Raw genomic sequence first — 17,184 nt, forward strand, 5'->3', positions numbered from 1 at the left:
AAACAACGTTATCCTGTCTCTGAATAATTTAATAGTGCAGCCCCATGCATATCTGCTCAGAATGGACTCCAACTGAATTCAATGGGACCTCATGCCACGCATGAGTGTACAGAGGTGCTCCCAGAAAAGGTGTGGGTTAGGGGGAAAAGCTTTACTTTTTTTAAAAAATGGAACCAATTCTCACACTGCCAATCTACTTCTCCAGTAGACCCACTAAGAATCTTAGGTTTCCTCTGCACCATCTAGATGCATGCTCCAGGTTTGCAAGATAAGACCATCAGTAAAAGAATTAAACCATTAATTCCCATCCTATGCTGTGAGAAATAAATAACTATAAAGTGTGTGTAACTTATACACAAATGATACTCCCTGCTACTATTCTGCCTCCACATTTTTTGACAGGTAATTATGCTGTGTCTCTGTATTGTGTGCAACTGAACAATCCAATCACTAGATGTATAGTGAAATTGCTCTCAAAGGGTGCCTGTTGTGTCTCCGTAGGAGTCACTGCTCAGAGCTCACCCCTCATTTTCAAGTTAAATACCTTAGTGATTCATACAGAAAGGCAGGCAGCTCTTTTAGATACATACTCTGAATGCAAACATTTTAGGTGTAAGAAGGAAAGGTGCTCGCCATTTTAATTTAGCTGGGATGGGGGAAGTGTGTCACAACTATGTAAATTTTGGAGGAAATGCAGAAACATTTTCTTTAAAGCAGGAAATTCAAGGTAAGGGCATCCAATTTGCAAGAGTGGGTAGGCATTCATAACATCCTGCCCCCCACCCCTGTCACTACTCCACGGACAAAGATCCATTCACCAAGCACCTCAGTCCACTAATCTACACTGTTATTTCTTGCCTACCTTTGCTTCTCTAAATACAAATTCTTTGTTTGAGACAAGTGGGAAGAAAAGAGTTCCAGGCAGAGATTGCTTTTGACATTATGTCTGCAGGGAGGTGAAAATAAACAACTTGCATCTGGTGAGCCAATGCATAAACCGCCAGGAGTTCTTGGAAATGCACAAGTGGGAATTATTTGCTCTGCTGCAAAGGCAGTGATTTTATGCTAGAAGTGCAGCTCTCAGGCTACCAGGAAAGCCAACTGCCTGGCACAGTAGCCAGAACCGCACACCGTGCCTAATGAAGAGGCTGCTCGTTAAGAGCTGAAAGAGTAATTAGCAGTTCAATTTTCTTCCAAAGCTAAAAGTTAATCTCATCATTTGCATGGCGGATTCCCCCTCTCCCCCTGGTTTGTTTTTGCAAGAGAAATTACAGCAATAGCTTAAAGCTGCTTTCTCCTGCTGTTTCTGTGGCTGCGAAATTCTCCATCCAGAAGGCACCAGACCAATCTGACAGAAGTTCTCAAACTACCTAAAAAAACCCAAACCTTCCTGAGTCTGGGTGTACCTCAATTATCTTGGCCAAAAGTGAGAAAAGGGGCTGGGAAATGGGCTTGGTACAAGGGGCCTGTTCTTTGCTTGGGGAACTTGCTCTACCCTGCGACGGAAAGAGGGTTTGAGCCCTCAAAACAAATTGTGCAGATTGGATGAGTGTGGCTGCAGTCAGTGTGTTCTCAAGGGTCAACATGGAACCTAGATGCTACTTCCATGTCTAGAGGCAGAAGGGAGCTGTTTGGCACGGAGCCAGCAAGTGTCCCCTGAGAGAGATCAGGAGGCAGACAAAGGCACCATCTAGACATCAGTTTTTGAGCCACAGAGGGAGTTGCTCCTTCTGGTGCCACCATCAGAGGCACCAACCATTTATTATCTGTGGAAGGATATGGTGTTTTGTTAATAAGGATTTTCAAGTTTTGTGCCCATCACCTTCCTGGTGAGGGTACAACTCAAAACTACAGTTAGCCCCTCTGCCTTGGGCTAAGTAGGCCCTGAATGCCAGGACTCGACAGATGGGAAGTCATGAAAACAAATGCCTCTCCCCTCATCCCTGACCAGCCTCAGCCAGCCCTGCCAGAGGTATGGCCCCTGGCCCCTTAAAAAGAACAATTTAAAGCAGCGTAAACTAATGTATGAAATTCAACATGCATGGCTGCTTTTTTTGCAAGGAAAGAACATTGGGCAGATGGTAGGAGGATGCAGAAGCCCAGATAATTGGTCATGGGAGAAAAATCAGGTACTGTCTGAAGTATCACCGCCTGCCCAGCTCTCCTCTGGCCTGTGAATCCAATGCCTTAGTGTGCTTCATAGTTATTTTCTGGAACCACAAGGGCTGGATACTCAATATAAAAAGAAGAGAACCCGGCTGTTTGCCACATGGAATTCCACACTTCTGCGTTGAACTGGCAGACTCTCTCTTGCCAAAGGGCAGGTTTGAGGATTATATCACCCACTTCCAGGTGCTTTCTATCTAACATATTTGCATCCTAGCCATCCACAAAGCAGCTCAAGGTGGTCTTGTATTAGGCCATCCCATTTTATCCCCACAGTATTTTGTACAGTTCTCATGCACGAAAGAAACACACAGAAGGGGAAGAGAGTGTTTAGGGTCCTTTATTGTACAGAGTTTTACCTGGGTATAAATCTCTTTCTGACACATCTTTATCTATGATTTTGGCCTTTACAAAAATCACAAGCAATGTGTTGGCAACTGGGAAAATAACTGAGAAGTGCCAAGTGAGCAGTTGGCAAGGGACTTTGCACTTTAGCAATGCAAAAAGAAATCTGCCGGGACACATTAACCAGAAGGTCAAGCCTTCAGGGGAAAAGACCCTCCCCAGAAAAAAGAAGAAGTCTGGAATCTTGGCTGATGGTCTCCCCATCTAGTGGCAAAGAAGGGAGCTGCACTTGGCATGGATCTCATGGAATGCAGGAATTTTGGCTGCTGTCGACACAAAAGCATGGAACCCAATTTTCTTCCCTAGGTGTTGTTTTCTGCTTTGGCGATTACAGGTTGCACATGCAAACTACAGAAGGGCAATTTAGGACCAAGAAGCTCTATTCAGACTTCTTGGCAACCAACTTCTCTAACTTCTTGGCGGGATGGTTGAGTGGGGGAAGAGGAGAGAACTCAGGCAGAGGGTAGTGGGGGCTGCTGCAGAGCTGCCTGGCACAGACAGTCTGACTTGGTGTTTGTGGCTCACCCTCTAGTGGCTATAAGAGGCAGCTGTTTCAATGCAATCAAACCAAACCCTTTCCAAGAATCCACCTAGCTTAAGCATCTGGCGTTACACTGGTGTGATGGAGAAGGGCAATTTCATTTTCCTTTGCAACACAATGTCCTCCGGACAAAGTGGTCCTTCCTTCTGTGGAAGGAAATGCCACCAGCCACCAGTGGGATCACCAACAAAATCAATACCCCTGGCTCTCACAACACGCGAGCGGTCGAGATCGTAAGGAAGTCTTCGTAGTTGAGTCGTACGTTGCCCGTCATGCCAGTATCCTTTTCCCGGAAGGCTTCGGTCAGGGACTGGAGCAAGGTGCAGATTTGGATGAAGCGGTCCAGCTGGATACCAGGATTGGCAGCTTTCGGTGAGTAACGGGAGAGCAGCAGCTGGGAAAACTGGGGACTCAGGCTGTAGCCCATTTGGGAGAGTGCTAGGAGAACAGAGGGCAGGGAGAGAGAATAAATGAGAATCCACGCTTCACACAGCCATGGGTGGAAGTCACAAATGATTCGCAGCTGTTATTAGTCTTATTATGAATGTTGTCTTATGAGTGATCTTTGTAAGCTACTCTGGGAATCTTTCCTGCTGAAGAGGAGGGTAAAATGCTATAACAATAATAATAGTTATTATTATCACCATTAACTGCCCAAGTGCTAAACTTTTTTCTTCTCACCCAAATACTAACACTGAGAGAAGATGGCCTTTCTTGAGTTACTCAGAACTGAGCGTTCAAGCACCCAAGAACCATGCCAGTATTTCTACATGGCTACGTTTTTCAGCGATCCCTGATGATGCATTTTTTTCGCACTCCTCTTTTGGCACATCATCTAACCACTGCTAACTCTGTGTCTGCTCAGCTTCTTCTTAGACCAGTTCTTTCTCCATTTCCAAGCCTAGCCCCAAGCCACTCCAGATAACTTAACTAGGGACTTGGATTTCGGTTCTCATGAACCTACGGAGACTGCTAGAAAAAGCTGCATTACTCAGAATCCATCAAGCTCAGTGTTGTCTGCAATGACTGATGCCAGCTCTCCAGGGCTTCAGATGGGGACTTGTTCAACCCTACTTGGAAGACATCAGGGGCTGAACTGGGAACCTCTCACATGAGGCGTATGCAGCCTCCCACTGAGCTACGGCTCCACTCTTGAGGAACCACATAAGTCCAATGAGTCACTGTTCTGCTGTCAAAGCTTCCTGAAGAAATCAGCTCATCTGCTCTCCAGACACAGCAAGAGGCATAATTGCCTGATGCAAAAACTTCACATTTGTCAGTTTACTAGGTTTTAGGCTCGGCCATTGCCAGCTGATGGGAGTTGTAGTCCAAAACATCTGGAAGGCACCAGGTTGGCAAAGGCTGCTTTAGCTTGTTCTGGTCATAATGCATTGATTCAATCTCATCACAGTTACTGGGGATCTGGACTGTGTCAGCAGTTCAACAGAAGGCTGGATGTCAATACAAAATAAAAAAATTCCTTCCAGTAGCACCTTAAAGACAACAGAAGTCTGTTTCAGTGTATCTGAAGAAGTGTGCATGCACACGAAAGCTCATACCAAGAACTAACTTAGTTGGTCTTTAAGGTGCTACTGGAAGGAATTTTTTAATTTTGTTTTGACTATGGCAGACCAACACGGCTACCTATCTGTAACTGTAGAAGGCTGGATGGTTCAGCCTAGAAGCAGAGGGACACAAGAGATTACCTGACTGGGGGAACTCTCACTAACCATGGCGGAAACCTCAGTCTGTTCTTCACAATTGTTTTGGAATGGCCTCTGAGCCCGAAAGCAACAATCTGAACAGACCTCTGCCTAAAAACAGCCACTCTCCAGCAGCATTAGAGATCATGAACAGCCTCTTGAGGCTTTAAGGACTGTTGCCTCGTTCTGTCTTACCTTGGTGAAGCTCATTACAATTAATGCTTCCTGACTGGTCGCGGTCGTACTGCTGGAAGAGATTCCGCCACTGCTGGATGAAACGCCACAGGGCCGAGAACCCATAGAGATCAATTCGCCCAGATTTGGTTTTATCAAACATGTCTGCAGAGGCAGTAAAAAAAAAGAGTGGAGCACTGAGCAGTGGTCCCATATACTTGCTGACTCAAAACAAGAGACAGAATACCCGCCTTGCAACACAGCCCCAAGAACTGAAGGCAACACAAGAAAGGCATCTAATCCTACTTTTGCCTCTGCTCCACCAGGTTTGTGCAGTGTTTCAAAACCCAGCAAAATCTGTTTGACCAGAGGAAAGCTTGAGACCAAACAATGTGTGTAAAGCAGAGTATCTATCACATTGCTTTCAGCCCTCTAAGAACTATTGTCTGTCTCCAGTGTAACATGAAATTCTTCACAATACCTTCTGCATGCCACATGCCAGCAGCAAGGACAAGCATGGGGTTGTTCTTAGGGTTGTGCTGCCACTAGGACACTAATGCTTTCCACAAACAAGGTTGGAGGATCTTTTGAAGACTACAGAAGATTTTAAACTCAATTACTGTTTCAGCAGGATGGTCTGGAAAAAAGAACACTGTCTCTAACATTTATTATGTGGACTACTCCCATTTTAATTACTGCAATGTAGTCTATGTTGAACTACCCTTGAAGATAGTCCAGGAGCTGCAGCTGATGCAAAATGCAGCTGCCAGGTTGTTGAGAGGGACAGCAAGATGGGACCATGAATCACTAGTCCTAAAATCTTTCTACTGGCTGCCTGTGAGCCACCAGATGCAGTGCTGGTACTGGCATACAAAGCCCTAAATAGCTCAGGGGCTAAGGACTTTAAAATACCTGCCTCCTCCAATGCTAACCAGTTTGAGCCTTAAGGCTAGCAAGGGAAACCTGGCAGGTGGCCCTGCTGGCAAGTGTGGCCTGGGGGTAATGGTGGCAGCCTGCAGCAGGGCCTTCTCTGTGGCAGCACCTTGATTATGGAACTCCCTTCTTGGTGAAGAGCAGCTGTTCCCCACATTGCCAACATGCCGATGAAATCTATAGGCACTTTTGTTCACCCAGGGGGTTAGTATTTGATGGATGATACGTTTAGAATATGGAATTGTGAAATTTTGAAAATATATCCCTTAATTGTTTTAGTCTTTGTTGGGTCTTAATTATGTCTTATTGCGAATGCTGTATGGTTGTCCTGAGCTCCTTTGGGAGGAACGGCAGGACAAAAGTGAAATAATAATAATGAGGGATAATGATGATGAGGGAGCTGAAACGTGCACCTCACGTTTCTGAGGAAGGCAAGCATGGGAATCCATGAACTTCAAGCACAACTGAAGAACATCAAACAGCCTTGACATTTATACAGCTCATTTCAAGTGTTCAATGCACTCTGCATAATCAGGGTTTGTCAGCCTTTTGGGGCCTGTGAGCAGAGTTGCAAATCAGAGAAAATGTTGTGGGCAGTTTCCCTGTGAAATGAAGCACACACACCACAACCTGTTCCATTGGTCACAACAGAATACTTCTTTTGAGCCTAATTTCAGCAGAGGGGAGGAGCAGGGAAGGGAAACCTGTGAGTGCCAGGTACATGCATGCCAGTGGGTGCTAAAATGGCAACCCCTGGCACACATTATGTGGCAATCCTTACAACAACAACAACAAAATGATTCCACTTTGCAATTTTGGTTGAGGATGGTGCTGAGGATTTCTTAAGGTTACCCTGCACCTTCATTACCAAAATGGTCTTTGAACTGGTTCACATTTGATCCACTCTGGCTTCCAATCATGTGGGCCTGCTAGCGATTAGCAATGCTTTGCCAGCCTAGTGCATCCTGTCCCTTTTGATAGTTCCATATTCTTCTATTTTGAGAATTAGAACCTGAAAAAGGATCAGGAAAGTGGGCATCTGCTATGAAGTTTTGAGTCCCCTCAGATAACAAGAACAGTTTTTAAACTGATGTTTGCATTCTGGCACAAATTCACACATATGTTGATGCAGGGCACATCTATATTTTCAACTTCAAAGGGAAACTGTCAGCAAAAAAGTCCCCAGCCCCTGATACAAGTATTTTAAAAGAAAATCTTGTATTGCGTCTTCCAGAATTGTCTATTTCCACATGTCTTAGTCACCATACCAAAGTACAGAGTATTGTGAGAGATTAACATTCCAGACCCCTCCCACTCCAAGCACATTTGATTTGAATCATCAACATCTGGACTCACTCATCATCATTGAGCAAGTTTCCTCATTGAAGGCGGACCAGTTGGAGTTGACAAGGGCTTGCCTGAGTTCTTTGACTGAGATGTAGCCGCTTTGGTCAGCATCCACACTCTGGAACCAAGAGAAGGCTTCTGGGTCCACACCTGGGGGGATGTTCCCTGCTGGGGAAAGGGCAGAACACAAATTAGGAGAAACGCATGGCCATTCATCAAGGCATGGCAAGCGCCCATTGCCACCGGCAGTAAGCTTTTAGCTCAGCAGATTTTTGGCAGCTAGAGCAACAGGGATTGGACAGGCCCTCTCTCATGCCCGCTGAGTCAGCCATTGTTTTCTAAAAGGTTTTTTTTAATAGCCAAGTTATTAATCCTGCGGAAGACGGCTCAACCCCCCCAGCAGGAGCTGGGATGCAAAGCCTTGTAAAAACAGAAGGGAAATAAATGGGATCCCTTTAGATAGTTTGTAAAGTTGAGTGCAAACATGCGGAAGGTGTGTTGTTTCAGCAGGATGTAAATGCTACCCAGTTCCAGGAGACAGATGCACAGCCATAAACTTTTATTTCCGCCACTCAGGGTGGCAGCTTCAGTGCCTTTTGGCTCCCACCTTGGAACCTTAAATAATGCAGTCTTTCTCAACTGCCTATCTAAATGGAGATGAATAATTCAATTAGCGACTGCTTCTCAAACGCTGCGGTGCAAAACTCGAGTCAAGGGCTCCAGCTGCACACCAAGAGGCCCTTTATATGATAGATGCCAAAGATAGACGCTTGGGTGCTTGAAACGCTTTGTAAGTAGAAGAAAGTGAATCTTGGGAGATTTGGGAAAGGGGAGGCAGAAATGTGACATCTGCAAAACACAAGCTTCACTCAGCCTTGCAAAATGGTATTTGTGGTGTGCTAACAGACTTGCAAAATGGTATTTGTGGTGTGCTAACAAAATGTGTGTGTGTGTGAGAGAGAAGTTTACATTCTTTTCAAATTTAGAAAAGTTTCCCCGGCTGGGGTTTGATCAGTGTTCGTATGAGAGAAAGCCCACCATTGCAATTAAAGACCACATGTACCTTGATTTATTTAATTTATATTCCATCATTTTCTCTGAGGAGTTCAAGCCAGCGTCCATGTTTCTGCCTCTCCTCATTTCACCTGTGAGGTAGATTAGGCTGAGAGGCAGTGACTGGCCCAAGGTGGCCCAATGAGCTTCATCACTGAGTGAGGATTTGAACCCTGGTTTCCCAGGCCCTAACCTGACACACTAACCACTACATCATAGCGGCATGAACTAATGTATTTTCAGGTATGGTTTGCCATTTCTTGTCTCCTAGTGTTGATATTTAAAGTGACAAATTCCAAGTTTTTAGATCCCAAATTTAAACTTCGTATCAAGAATCTGAAGCCCAGATACAGTACGGCATGAACAGCACATGGGTGGAAGAAAATGCAGGTAACTGTGGAGATGTGCACGACTGTGTGTCAACCCTATAATGGGAAGGGAAGAAAAGCACCACCCCACAGAAGGTTTGGCTTTGAGGTCTTGCCAAGAATACTTTTTCAAAGAAAGAATTTGGTATAAAATTTCATTAGCAAGAAAACAGGGCTATACACACCAGCAGCCCCAGAAAAGCGGGTGGCATCATTCAGACAAGACATGGAGTACCATGTCATTTGAATTCAGAAAGCACGTCCCATATGACAATCCATTAGACCTCCTCCCCATGATGATGATGATGACGATGATTGATTAAATTTTGATACCACCTTTCATCCAAGGATCACAGCACAGTTTACAATATAAAAACACAAAAACACCTAACACAGAAACAAACAAAAACAATACCCATCCAGATTTAAAGGCTATAGATTAAAAATATGGAGCATTTAATGAATTTGTGTGTCATGAACACTACTAATCCACCTGAAAGCACATAGTCATCAGAACAGCTCTAAGCTCTTTTAGCACTCACCTCCATGACCTACTGCCCCATAGGGGCCAGGCTGAGGAGCACCATATGGGTTGGTAGAGGGTTGCCCATAAGGTCCTCCTGGTGCTGGGCCTCCTCCATACATTCCACCAGGAGGCCCAGAGGAAGGGTGGCCATAAGGTCCTCCGCTTGAGGGTGGCCCATAGGGACCACCAGGCGCTGGTCCACCATAGGAGCTGCCAGGAGTAACCCCACCTCCATACTGGCCTCCTCCGGGATAGTTGCCTTGCGGAGCACCTGGAGCTTGTCCTGCAGAACCAGGGTAACCCTACAGGAAAAGGAAAAGGCTATGAAAGTGGCAGGGGGAATGAGTTGATTTCTACACCCCATTAATATGCAATGATGAAGGAGAGGGGCCTATGCATTCCCAGTGCATAGTTAAGATAATATAATGCAGAGAGATTAACCCAATAGTCCTGGATTGAGTGCAGAGTGGCACTACCAATGCATGGAAGGAACTATGAGTATGTACAATCAGTATGGAGTGGTAGTCAGACAGTCAGAACAGGACGAGAGTCCTGGGTCCAACCACTCCACTCAGGCAAGAAGCATACTGTACGACCTTGATCCAATCAGTCTCTGGGCTTATCCAGACTTCTGTTTGTGCTGCAATTTGTAGGCACAGGTCTGTGCTTTCTGAGCAGTTTGGTTTTTTTCCCCTTACCATTGCTTCCCCCAGGAAAACCTGCTGTTTACTGCTGAACTGGAACAAACATCAAGCCACGTAAAACTCAATTGATGTTTGTTCCAATTCAGTGGTAAAAGTGTTTTCTTGGTGGGACAAAAACAACAGCAGCCCTGCTTGGATCCATGCCTGGAAAACATGGTCTTATGCCTACAAATCATGGCACAAATGGAAGTCTGGATAAGTCCTCTCTATCTACATCACAAGGTTCTTGTGAATGATAAAGTGTGTGTGTGAGAGAGAGGGGGGGGGATATATCAACGAGTGCTACATTAGAAATGTAGTAAATAAAACTTCAAAACTGGGTCTGATAAGATATTTTGGACTAATTAATCAGGGATAAGGAATAAGACCCTGAGAAACCAGCAGAGTAGCAGGGATGGCTCCCAGGATTTAGAGTCCAAGGTCTTGGGGGGGGGGGGGAGGTTTTTGCAATAATGTTGCTGCACAGTTACTTATAGGCAAGGAATTTGCATGAAATATTGCAAAAATCAGATAGTGCCACATCTCCAGCACTGCTGTCAGTGGCATAGTAAGAACTACTTGCATTTGGGGTGTCTCAGTACATGGAAAATCCCAAGGCCACAGCTGAACCCAATGGCCCAGGAAGCAATGATTCTCTGCTTAACCTGCTGAACAGGCAGAGTAGGAGACGACTTTGCAGCCCTGACACAACAGTGGAGGAGAGGTGAAGTGAAGCTTCCAAACGTGTTTGATCAAAGGACTCCAGCACATGTCTCTTAGTCACCAAATATAACTAACACCACCAACAAGTGCATCAAGCAGTAACACCTTTCATTTGGGGTAGGTTTGGCCCTCTATGTTGCTGAATTACAGCTCCCATCATCCCTGGCCACTGGCAATCTTTGCTCAGACTGCAACATGTGAAGGGTCAAAGGTTCTATATGTGTGATGTAAGCAGAGAAAGGGCTAGTCTCTGCTCCACAGAGCTTACAATCTCAACGTGGCCAGCAAAGCCAAAACAAAGAGAGAGGAAAGACAAAGGAAACGAGGGAGGAATCTTGCATTTGGCTGGGGACGAGCTTAGTGTGTGTGCATGTCAAGGAAGGCCACTGCACATCAAGACTGACAGCACTTGGCTAGCAAGGGCACCATATACATAGCTGGGTCAGACTGAGTGGACATGACAGAGGAAAGGACACTGGGAGACTCCAGCAGTTTATTTTGGAGTATTTTTACCACACTTACTAAGGAAAGTACCCAGGGTGGCTTGCAACATAATTTACAACACACACTAAAATAGACAATGGTCCCCCCCACTTTTCATTGTTCCAAGAAGAATCACTCTGCAGCTGAATCTCATGGACTCTTGAAGCTGTGAATTTTTACGTCTGCCGCAGGCCAGAGGTTCCTACCTGCTGTCTCTTACAGTCCCTGGCTCTGGTGGCCAAGACAGGTGCGATGGGGGGGGGGGGGAATGCTGCCCAGGAAAGAGGGGTTTGTGAAATGAAGCTTCTCTCGTTCCTATGTAACATGTACTGCTTGTCAGGACTTTGCTCTCCTAACACAACTATAGCAGCTATGCTCCCTAGGCACTCTTCCTCAGGAGTAATAAGCAATGACTCTGTTTACAGATCATAGAGTTGGAAGGGACTCTGAGGATCATCTAGTCCAACTCCTGCAATGCAGAAATATGCAGCTGTCCCATTACGGGGACCAAACCTGCAATCTTGGCATTATCAGCACCATGCTCTAACCAGCTAAGGTATCATAATAATAATAAGAATAATAATATTTTTTTATTTATACCCCGCCCTCCCCAGCCAAGGCCGGGCTCAGAGCGGCTTACAAGCAATAATAAAAACAAGAAGAATGATTACATCTTAAAAACAAAAATAAAATACAACATTAAAATAATGGAACATTAAAATGTTAAAATGTAGCCTCGTCACAGGAGGAGAAGGAAAAGAAAACAAAAGAGAGAGAGGGGGGGGGGGAGGGAATCAAATTGGCTCCAAGCCAAAGGCCAGGCGGAACAACTCTGTCTTACAGGCCCTGCGGAAAGAAATCAGATCCTGCAGGGCCCTGGTCTCATGAGGCAGAGCGTTCCACCAGGCCGGAGCCAGAGTTGAAAAGGCCCTGGCTCTGGTTGAAGCCAATCTAACTTCCTTAGGGCCTGGGACCACTAGGGTGTTGCTATTTGTGGTCCCGTAGGTACGAGGGTCCTAGGCCGTGAAGGGCTTTAAAGGTCAAAAGCAGCACCTTAAATCTGACCCTGTACTCCACCGGGAGCCAGTGCAGCTTGAAAAGCACTGGGTGAATATGCTCCCATGGCAGAGACCCCGTGAGGAGCCTCGCTGCAGCATTCTGTACCCGCTGGAGTTTCTGGGACAGCTTCAAGGGCAGCCCCACATAGAGCGAATTACAGTAGTCAAGCCTGGAGATGACCGTCGCATGGATCACTGTGGCCAAGTCAGGGCGGGAAAGGTAAGGGACCAACTGCTTCATGCGGCGAAGGTGGAAAAATGTCGCCTTGGCTGTTGCTGTAACCTGCGCCTCCATGGAAAGGGAGGCGTCAAGGATTACACCCAAACTCTTAACGGAAGGCAATGGCACTAATTGGGCCCCCGCAAGAGAAGGGAGTTGGTCCCTCATCCCCATGCCATCCCGACCTAGCCATAGGACCTCTGTCTTCGAAGGATTTAGTTTCAATCGGCTCCCACGAAACCATCCAGCCACAGCTTCCAAGCATCTGGTCAGTGTGTTCAGGGTCAAGTCAGTGTGGCCATCCATCAGCAGATAGAGCTGAGTGTCATCAGCATATTGGTGACAGCCCAGCCCAAAGCTCCGGATAATCTGGGCAAGGGGGCGCATAAAGATGTTTAAAAGCATCGGGGAGAGAATTGCGCCCTGCGGCACTCCACATACCAAGGAGTGGCGCAACGACATTTCCCTCCCTAGTGCCACCCTCTGTCCCCGACCAGAGATAAAAGAGCACAACCAGTTACGGGCTAAGCCCTGTATCCCCACGTCTGCAAGGCGGTGGTCCAGAAGATCATGATCGACCATGTCAAAGGCTGCTGACAAATCTAAAAGGATCACCAGTCCTGACCCGCCTCGATCCAGTTGTCTACGGAGATCATCTGTTAGGGCAACCAGAGCCGTCTCCGTCCCAAAACCAGGACGGAAACCGGACTGAAATGGATCTAATGCCGATGTTTCCTCCAGAAACCTACCAAGCTGTTCAGCAACCGCTCTCTCAATTACCTTACCCAGGAATGGAAGATTTGAAACTGGGCGGTAATTGGATAGGTCTAAGGGATCTAATGAAGTTTTTTTTAAGAGTGGACACACCACTGCTTCCTTCAGTTCCCCTGGGAATGTCTCCGTGTCAAGGGACAAATTGATAATTTCAACCAGGGGGGTCCGCACAACATCTGGACACTCCCTAATCAGCCAAGACGGGCACGGATCGAGGAGACAGGTGGTGGGCCTACCAACTTGGAGGAATCTATCCACATCAGTAGGGAGTATCCGATCGAAATGGTCCAACACTGGACCTGAAGTCAGTTGAGGGGCCTCCAGTTCAGTCACTGTATCTAAATTGGCAGGGAGGTCACGGCGGAACAACAGGACTTTCTCCGCAAAAAAACTCGCGAATGCCTCACAGCTGTGGGTCGAATTTGTGCTTAAATTTGGTTGTCCTCCTAAGGACATTATTGACCTAATTATTCTAAAAAGTTGTGCCGGGCGAGAGCTAGCGGATGCAATGGAAGCTGCAAAGTAAGATTTCTTAGCAGCTTTCATAGCCAACTCATAGGCTTTCATAAGCATCCTATAAGATGTTCTTGAGGCTCCGTCACAAGTCCGTCGCCATACTCGCTCTAGCCGTCTGAGGTCCCGCTTCATTTTCCGGAGCTCCTCAGTAAACCAAGGGGCCCGGTTTCGACGGGGTCGCAGAGGGCGCTTAGGCGCGATCTCATCAATGGCTGCCAAGAGCCGGTCATTACAGTCCTCAACAAGGTCATCTAATGAGTCGCCAGGAGGAGCAGGGTTCCGCAAGGCTTGTCGGAATCTATCAGGATCCATCAGTTTTCGCGGACGAGCCCAAATAGGTTCGCCACCCGAGCCGGGGAGGAGCGGGAAGTCAATCTTGGCTTTCAGGGCGTAGTGATCAGACCATGGCACTTCCACAGCAGGGAGCATGATCACATCTATGCCAGCCCCAAAGATCAGATCCAGCGTGTGGCCTGCTTGATGAGTGGGGCCCAAAACAACCTGGGAGAGCCCTAGTGTTGCCATGGAAGTCACTAGGTCCAGAGCCTGTGAGGAGGGAGCGGCATCGGCATGAACGTTGAAGTCTCCCAAAACCAGTAGGTTTGGGAACTCCAAGGCCCAGCCCGCCACCACCTCCAGCAGGTCTGACAGGGTTGCTGCAGGTGTGCTGGGTGGTCGGTACACCAGCCAGACAGCCAAGCTCTCCTTGGTGCCCCACACGAGACCAACACATTCAATGCCGGAGATCGTCGGTGATGGCAGAGCTCTGAAAGAGCAATCCTCCTGGAATAACAATGCTACTCCTCCCCCCCCCCGACCCACAGTCCGCGATTGATGGAGGACAGAGAAACCTGGGGGTGTTATCTCATGTAGGGAGACTACTTCGCCTTCCCGTACCCAGGTCTCTGTCACGCAAGCCAGGTCAATCCCCTGCGAGACAAAAAAGTCACGCATGGTGGCGGTTTTGTTGCCTATGGACCTGGCATTGCACAGCACCAATGACGGAGGTGTGTAATCCTTGCTCTCCCTACCCTCATCCCTTGGGATGGGGGGGTAGATTGGAAGGGGTTCGAGGATCACTGCATCTCGAAACCCTTCGCCGATAGAGATATCTAGCCCCACCACCATTCCTCCCTAGCCCTTCAATTATGGAAATCCCAGATCCCATACTAGCCTCCCCAATAGATGGGTAACATCCCCTCAATAACAAGTCATCCTTGGGCCAGGACTCATGGGTCAAAATGGTATGGGAAAGAGGTGGAGGTTTGATAGGGTAAGTATCCCTAGAACCGCACCCCAAGCGGGGGGGACAGTCCCATGGTGTTTCATTAACTGTCAATCCCCCTCTCCCTCCTGGGTTAATTGGAGGATTGTTGGTTCTATCTGTGGCTGTGGAAGTATTAATGAGGTATGTGTTATAAAATGCGGATCACTGGCCAACAAAGAGCCAGATTCGAATTCAGAAGATCTGTCCATCCTGTCTCGCCAGGAGTACAGTAGAGAAGGCTGATCATTCTGGTAAGTTTTTGGAACATTAGGCAAAGGTCCAGATGTAGATTTGGTGCTGGATATCTCCAGATTGTCAGCAACATAGAGTTCTTTATGTGTTGTTGCCATAGAAATGTCGGAGGCGCCAAATTCCTCATCTAATTTGGTGTCGTTTGAAAAGGGAACAGGGAGTTGCACTGATGTCTTTCGATGGGATAAAGAGCTGTTGGACGTCTTTAAATATCGTGCTCTAGGCCCCACTGTCCTTATATTTTGGGTAGAAATCTCAGTCTTTATACTCATTAGCCTCTTCCTTCAGGTCTTGTAATTCTAGGCTTACAGAGTTATTTTCTTCCTTCGGGCAATTAGTATTTCTAGTGTTGAGCTTGGTTTCCTTTATCCGCATTAGCTTTGACTCTATGCAAGGGACCAATTGCCTCCTAGTTTCGTACTTAAATACCCTCACTGGGCGGAGAGAATGGAACCACCATAGGGTATCCTTTATCTCCATGAGTCGAGATGGGAGGGTTGATGACCTAAAGGTCATAAATAGGCGCATGGTGTTTCTCAAGGTAGGCAGGAAGTGGAAATTTTCTAGATCTACATTTCGGTAATGGTAATTCAGGAGCTGAGACAAGGACATAGTAATTTGTCTGCGGTTCATCCACCTATGAGTGTATCGGTGAATCTCAAGCATTATCATCATACCACCATCAAGCATTTCTCTGGCTCTTTTCAGTTTTGCAACAACCCTATAAGGCAGGCCAGTATTACCATCTCTATATTGTAAATGAGAGAAGCAGAGGCTGAATGAGAGTAGCTAATGTAGTGAGTACAGGGCCAGAGGTGAAAGTCAAACCAAGGACTTCCTGGTTCATAGCTTAATGTCTTGGGGTGCTTAAATAATTCCATGTTAATCCCCATAATAACTATTAAATAGGTCACTATTGTTGGGGGTGGGGGGCTGGGGCTGAAAAAGAAGCAGCTTGCCCCAGGCCAATCCCAGCCATATTACAACACTGAAGCAGCCACCTTTTCATTTCCCACCATACCCATGCAAGGGCAGCCACTGGCAGATTTCAGAGGCCAAGGTTGCCTGGTGGAACAGCTGAGATTCAGTCCAGGAGGTTACTATGTGCAGCTGAGCCTCTTTCCTAAATACACTTATTAGGGACCAAGCCCTACTGATCACGGTGGGACTTACCAGGCAGAGGGCCTTTTCTGTAGTGGCGCCTGCCCGGTGGAATGCCCTCCCATCAGATGTCAAGGAAATAAACAATTATCTGACTTTTAGAAGACATCTGAAGGCAGCCCTGTATCAGGATTTTTTAAAAATAACTGATGTTTTGCAAATTTTTATATGCTGTATGACACCCAGAGTGGTTGGGGAAACCCAGTCAGATAGGCAAGGTATAAATAATAAAATAATAATAATAATAATAATAATAATAATTATTATTTCTGAGTAAACACCCACAGGACAGTGCTGCCTGTCACTCTGCTACACCAGCTCTCCTCTGATCACCCAAGTGATCAGGCCAGACGCTTCCGACCCTTCCCCAACATCTCCTCCAATGAATCCTTTGCACTCGAGCCTAACCATGATGTCACCTCACAGGCCCACGCCGGCAATGACGTCACTCTGGGAGAGATGCGCTTCCTGTTTGCGTACGTTTCCCCCCTCCAGACTCCTATCTCCATCGCCCCGGACTCCTGGGTCCTCTCCCACTCCCCGTTCCCTAGGCAACGTCCAACTCCCCCTTCCCCCGGAAACGCTCCGTCGCCTAGGCAGCAGATGGGGCCTTCATCCCCCTGGAGACTCCCCTCGGCAGGGGGCAGGAGAAGGCGGTCGGCGCTCCTCCCTCGCTCGCTTACCTGCCCATACGGGTAGCTGGCCGCCATTGAGCTTTTCACAGCCGCTCGGGCCACCGCCCCCTCCTCTCTGCGGCTGGCACGCCCACTCCTTTCCGCTTTGGTACCGCCTACTGACGCAGCCAATTGGCGGACAGGCTTGCTGAGCCTC

The 17,184-nt window shown here is 47.1% G+C and overlaps 1 protein-coding gene across 4 annotated transcripts; it reads right to left on the reverse strand.

Moving 5' to 3' along the window:
- Positions 1–2,490: 2,490 nt before the first annotated feature.
- Positions 2,491–17,169, reverse strand: PEF1 (penta-EF-hand domain containing 1). Of its 4 annotated transcripts, none has more exons than XM_079988034.1 (5): positions 17,037–17,169; positions 9,233–9,518; positions 7,279–7,434; positions 5,011–5,154; positions 2,491–3,550 (listed from the first exon to the last, which is right to left on the reverse strand). In XM_079988034.1, the coding sequence occupies exons 1-5, from the start codon at positions 17,061–17,063 to the stop codon at positions 3,321–3,323; spliced, it is 843 nt and encodes a 280-aa protein (XP_079844160.1). In that variant the 5' UTR covers positions 17,064–17,169; the 3' UTR covers positions 2,491–3,320. The 4 variants fall into 4 exon arrangements, with proteins under 4 accessions (XP_079844160.1, XP_079844159.1, XP_079844158.1 ...); XM_079988033.1 differs by having other exon boundaries at positions 7,279–7,437; XM_079988032.1 differs by lacking the exon at positions 17,037–17,169 and adding an exon at positions 16,773–16,877.
- Positions 17,170–17,184: the final 15 nt, after the last annotated feature.

Source organism: Podarcis cretensis, assembly GCF_951804945.1.
Source record: "Podarcis cretensis genome assembly, chromosome: 8".
Taxonomy (NCBI): domain Eukaryota; kingdom Metazoa; phylum Chordata; class Lepidosauria; order Squamata; family Lacertidae; genus Podarcis; species Podarcis cretensis.

Excerpts from the sequence above, each read along its gene's own strand:
- PEF1 (XM_079988031.1), bottom strand. The coding sequence starts at position 16,862 with ATGGAGATAGGAGTCTGGAGGGGGGAAACGTACGCAAACAGGAAGCGC. Across the intron at positions 9,519-16,772 it reads TGCCGGCGTGGGCCTGTGAG|GGTTACCCTGGTTCTGCAGG; the intron begins GTGACATCATGG and ends CTTTTCCTGTAG. Across the intron at positions 5,155-7,278 it reads AACTTGCTCAATGATGATGA|ACATGTTTGATAAAACCAAA; the intron begins GTGAGTCCAGAT and ends CTGCCTCTGCAG.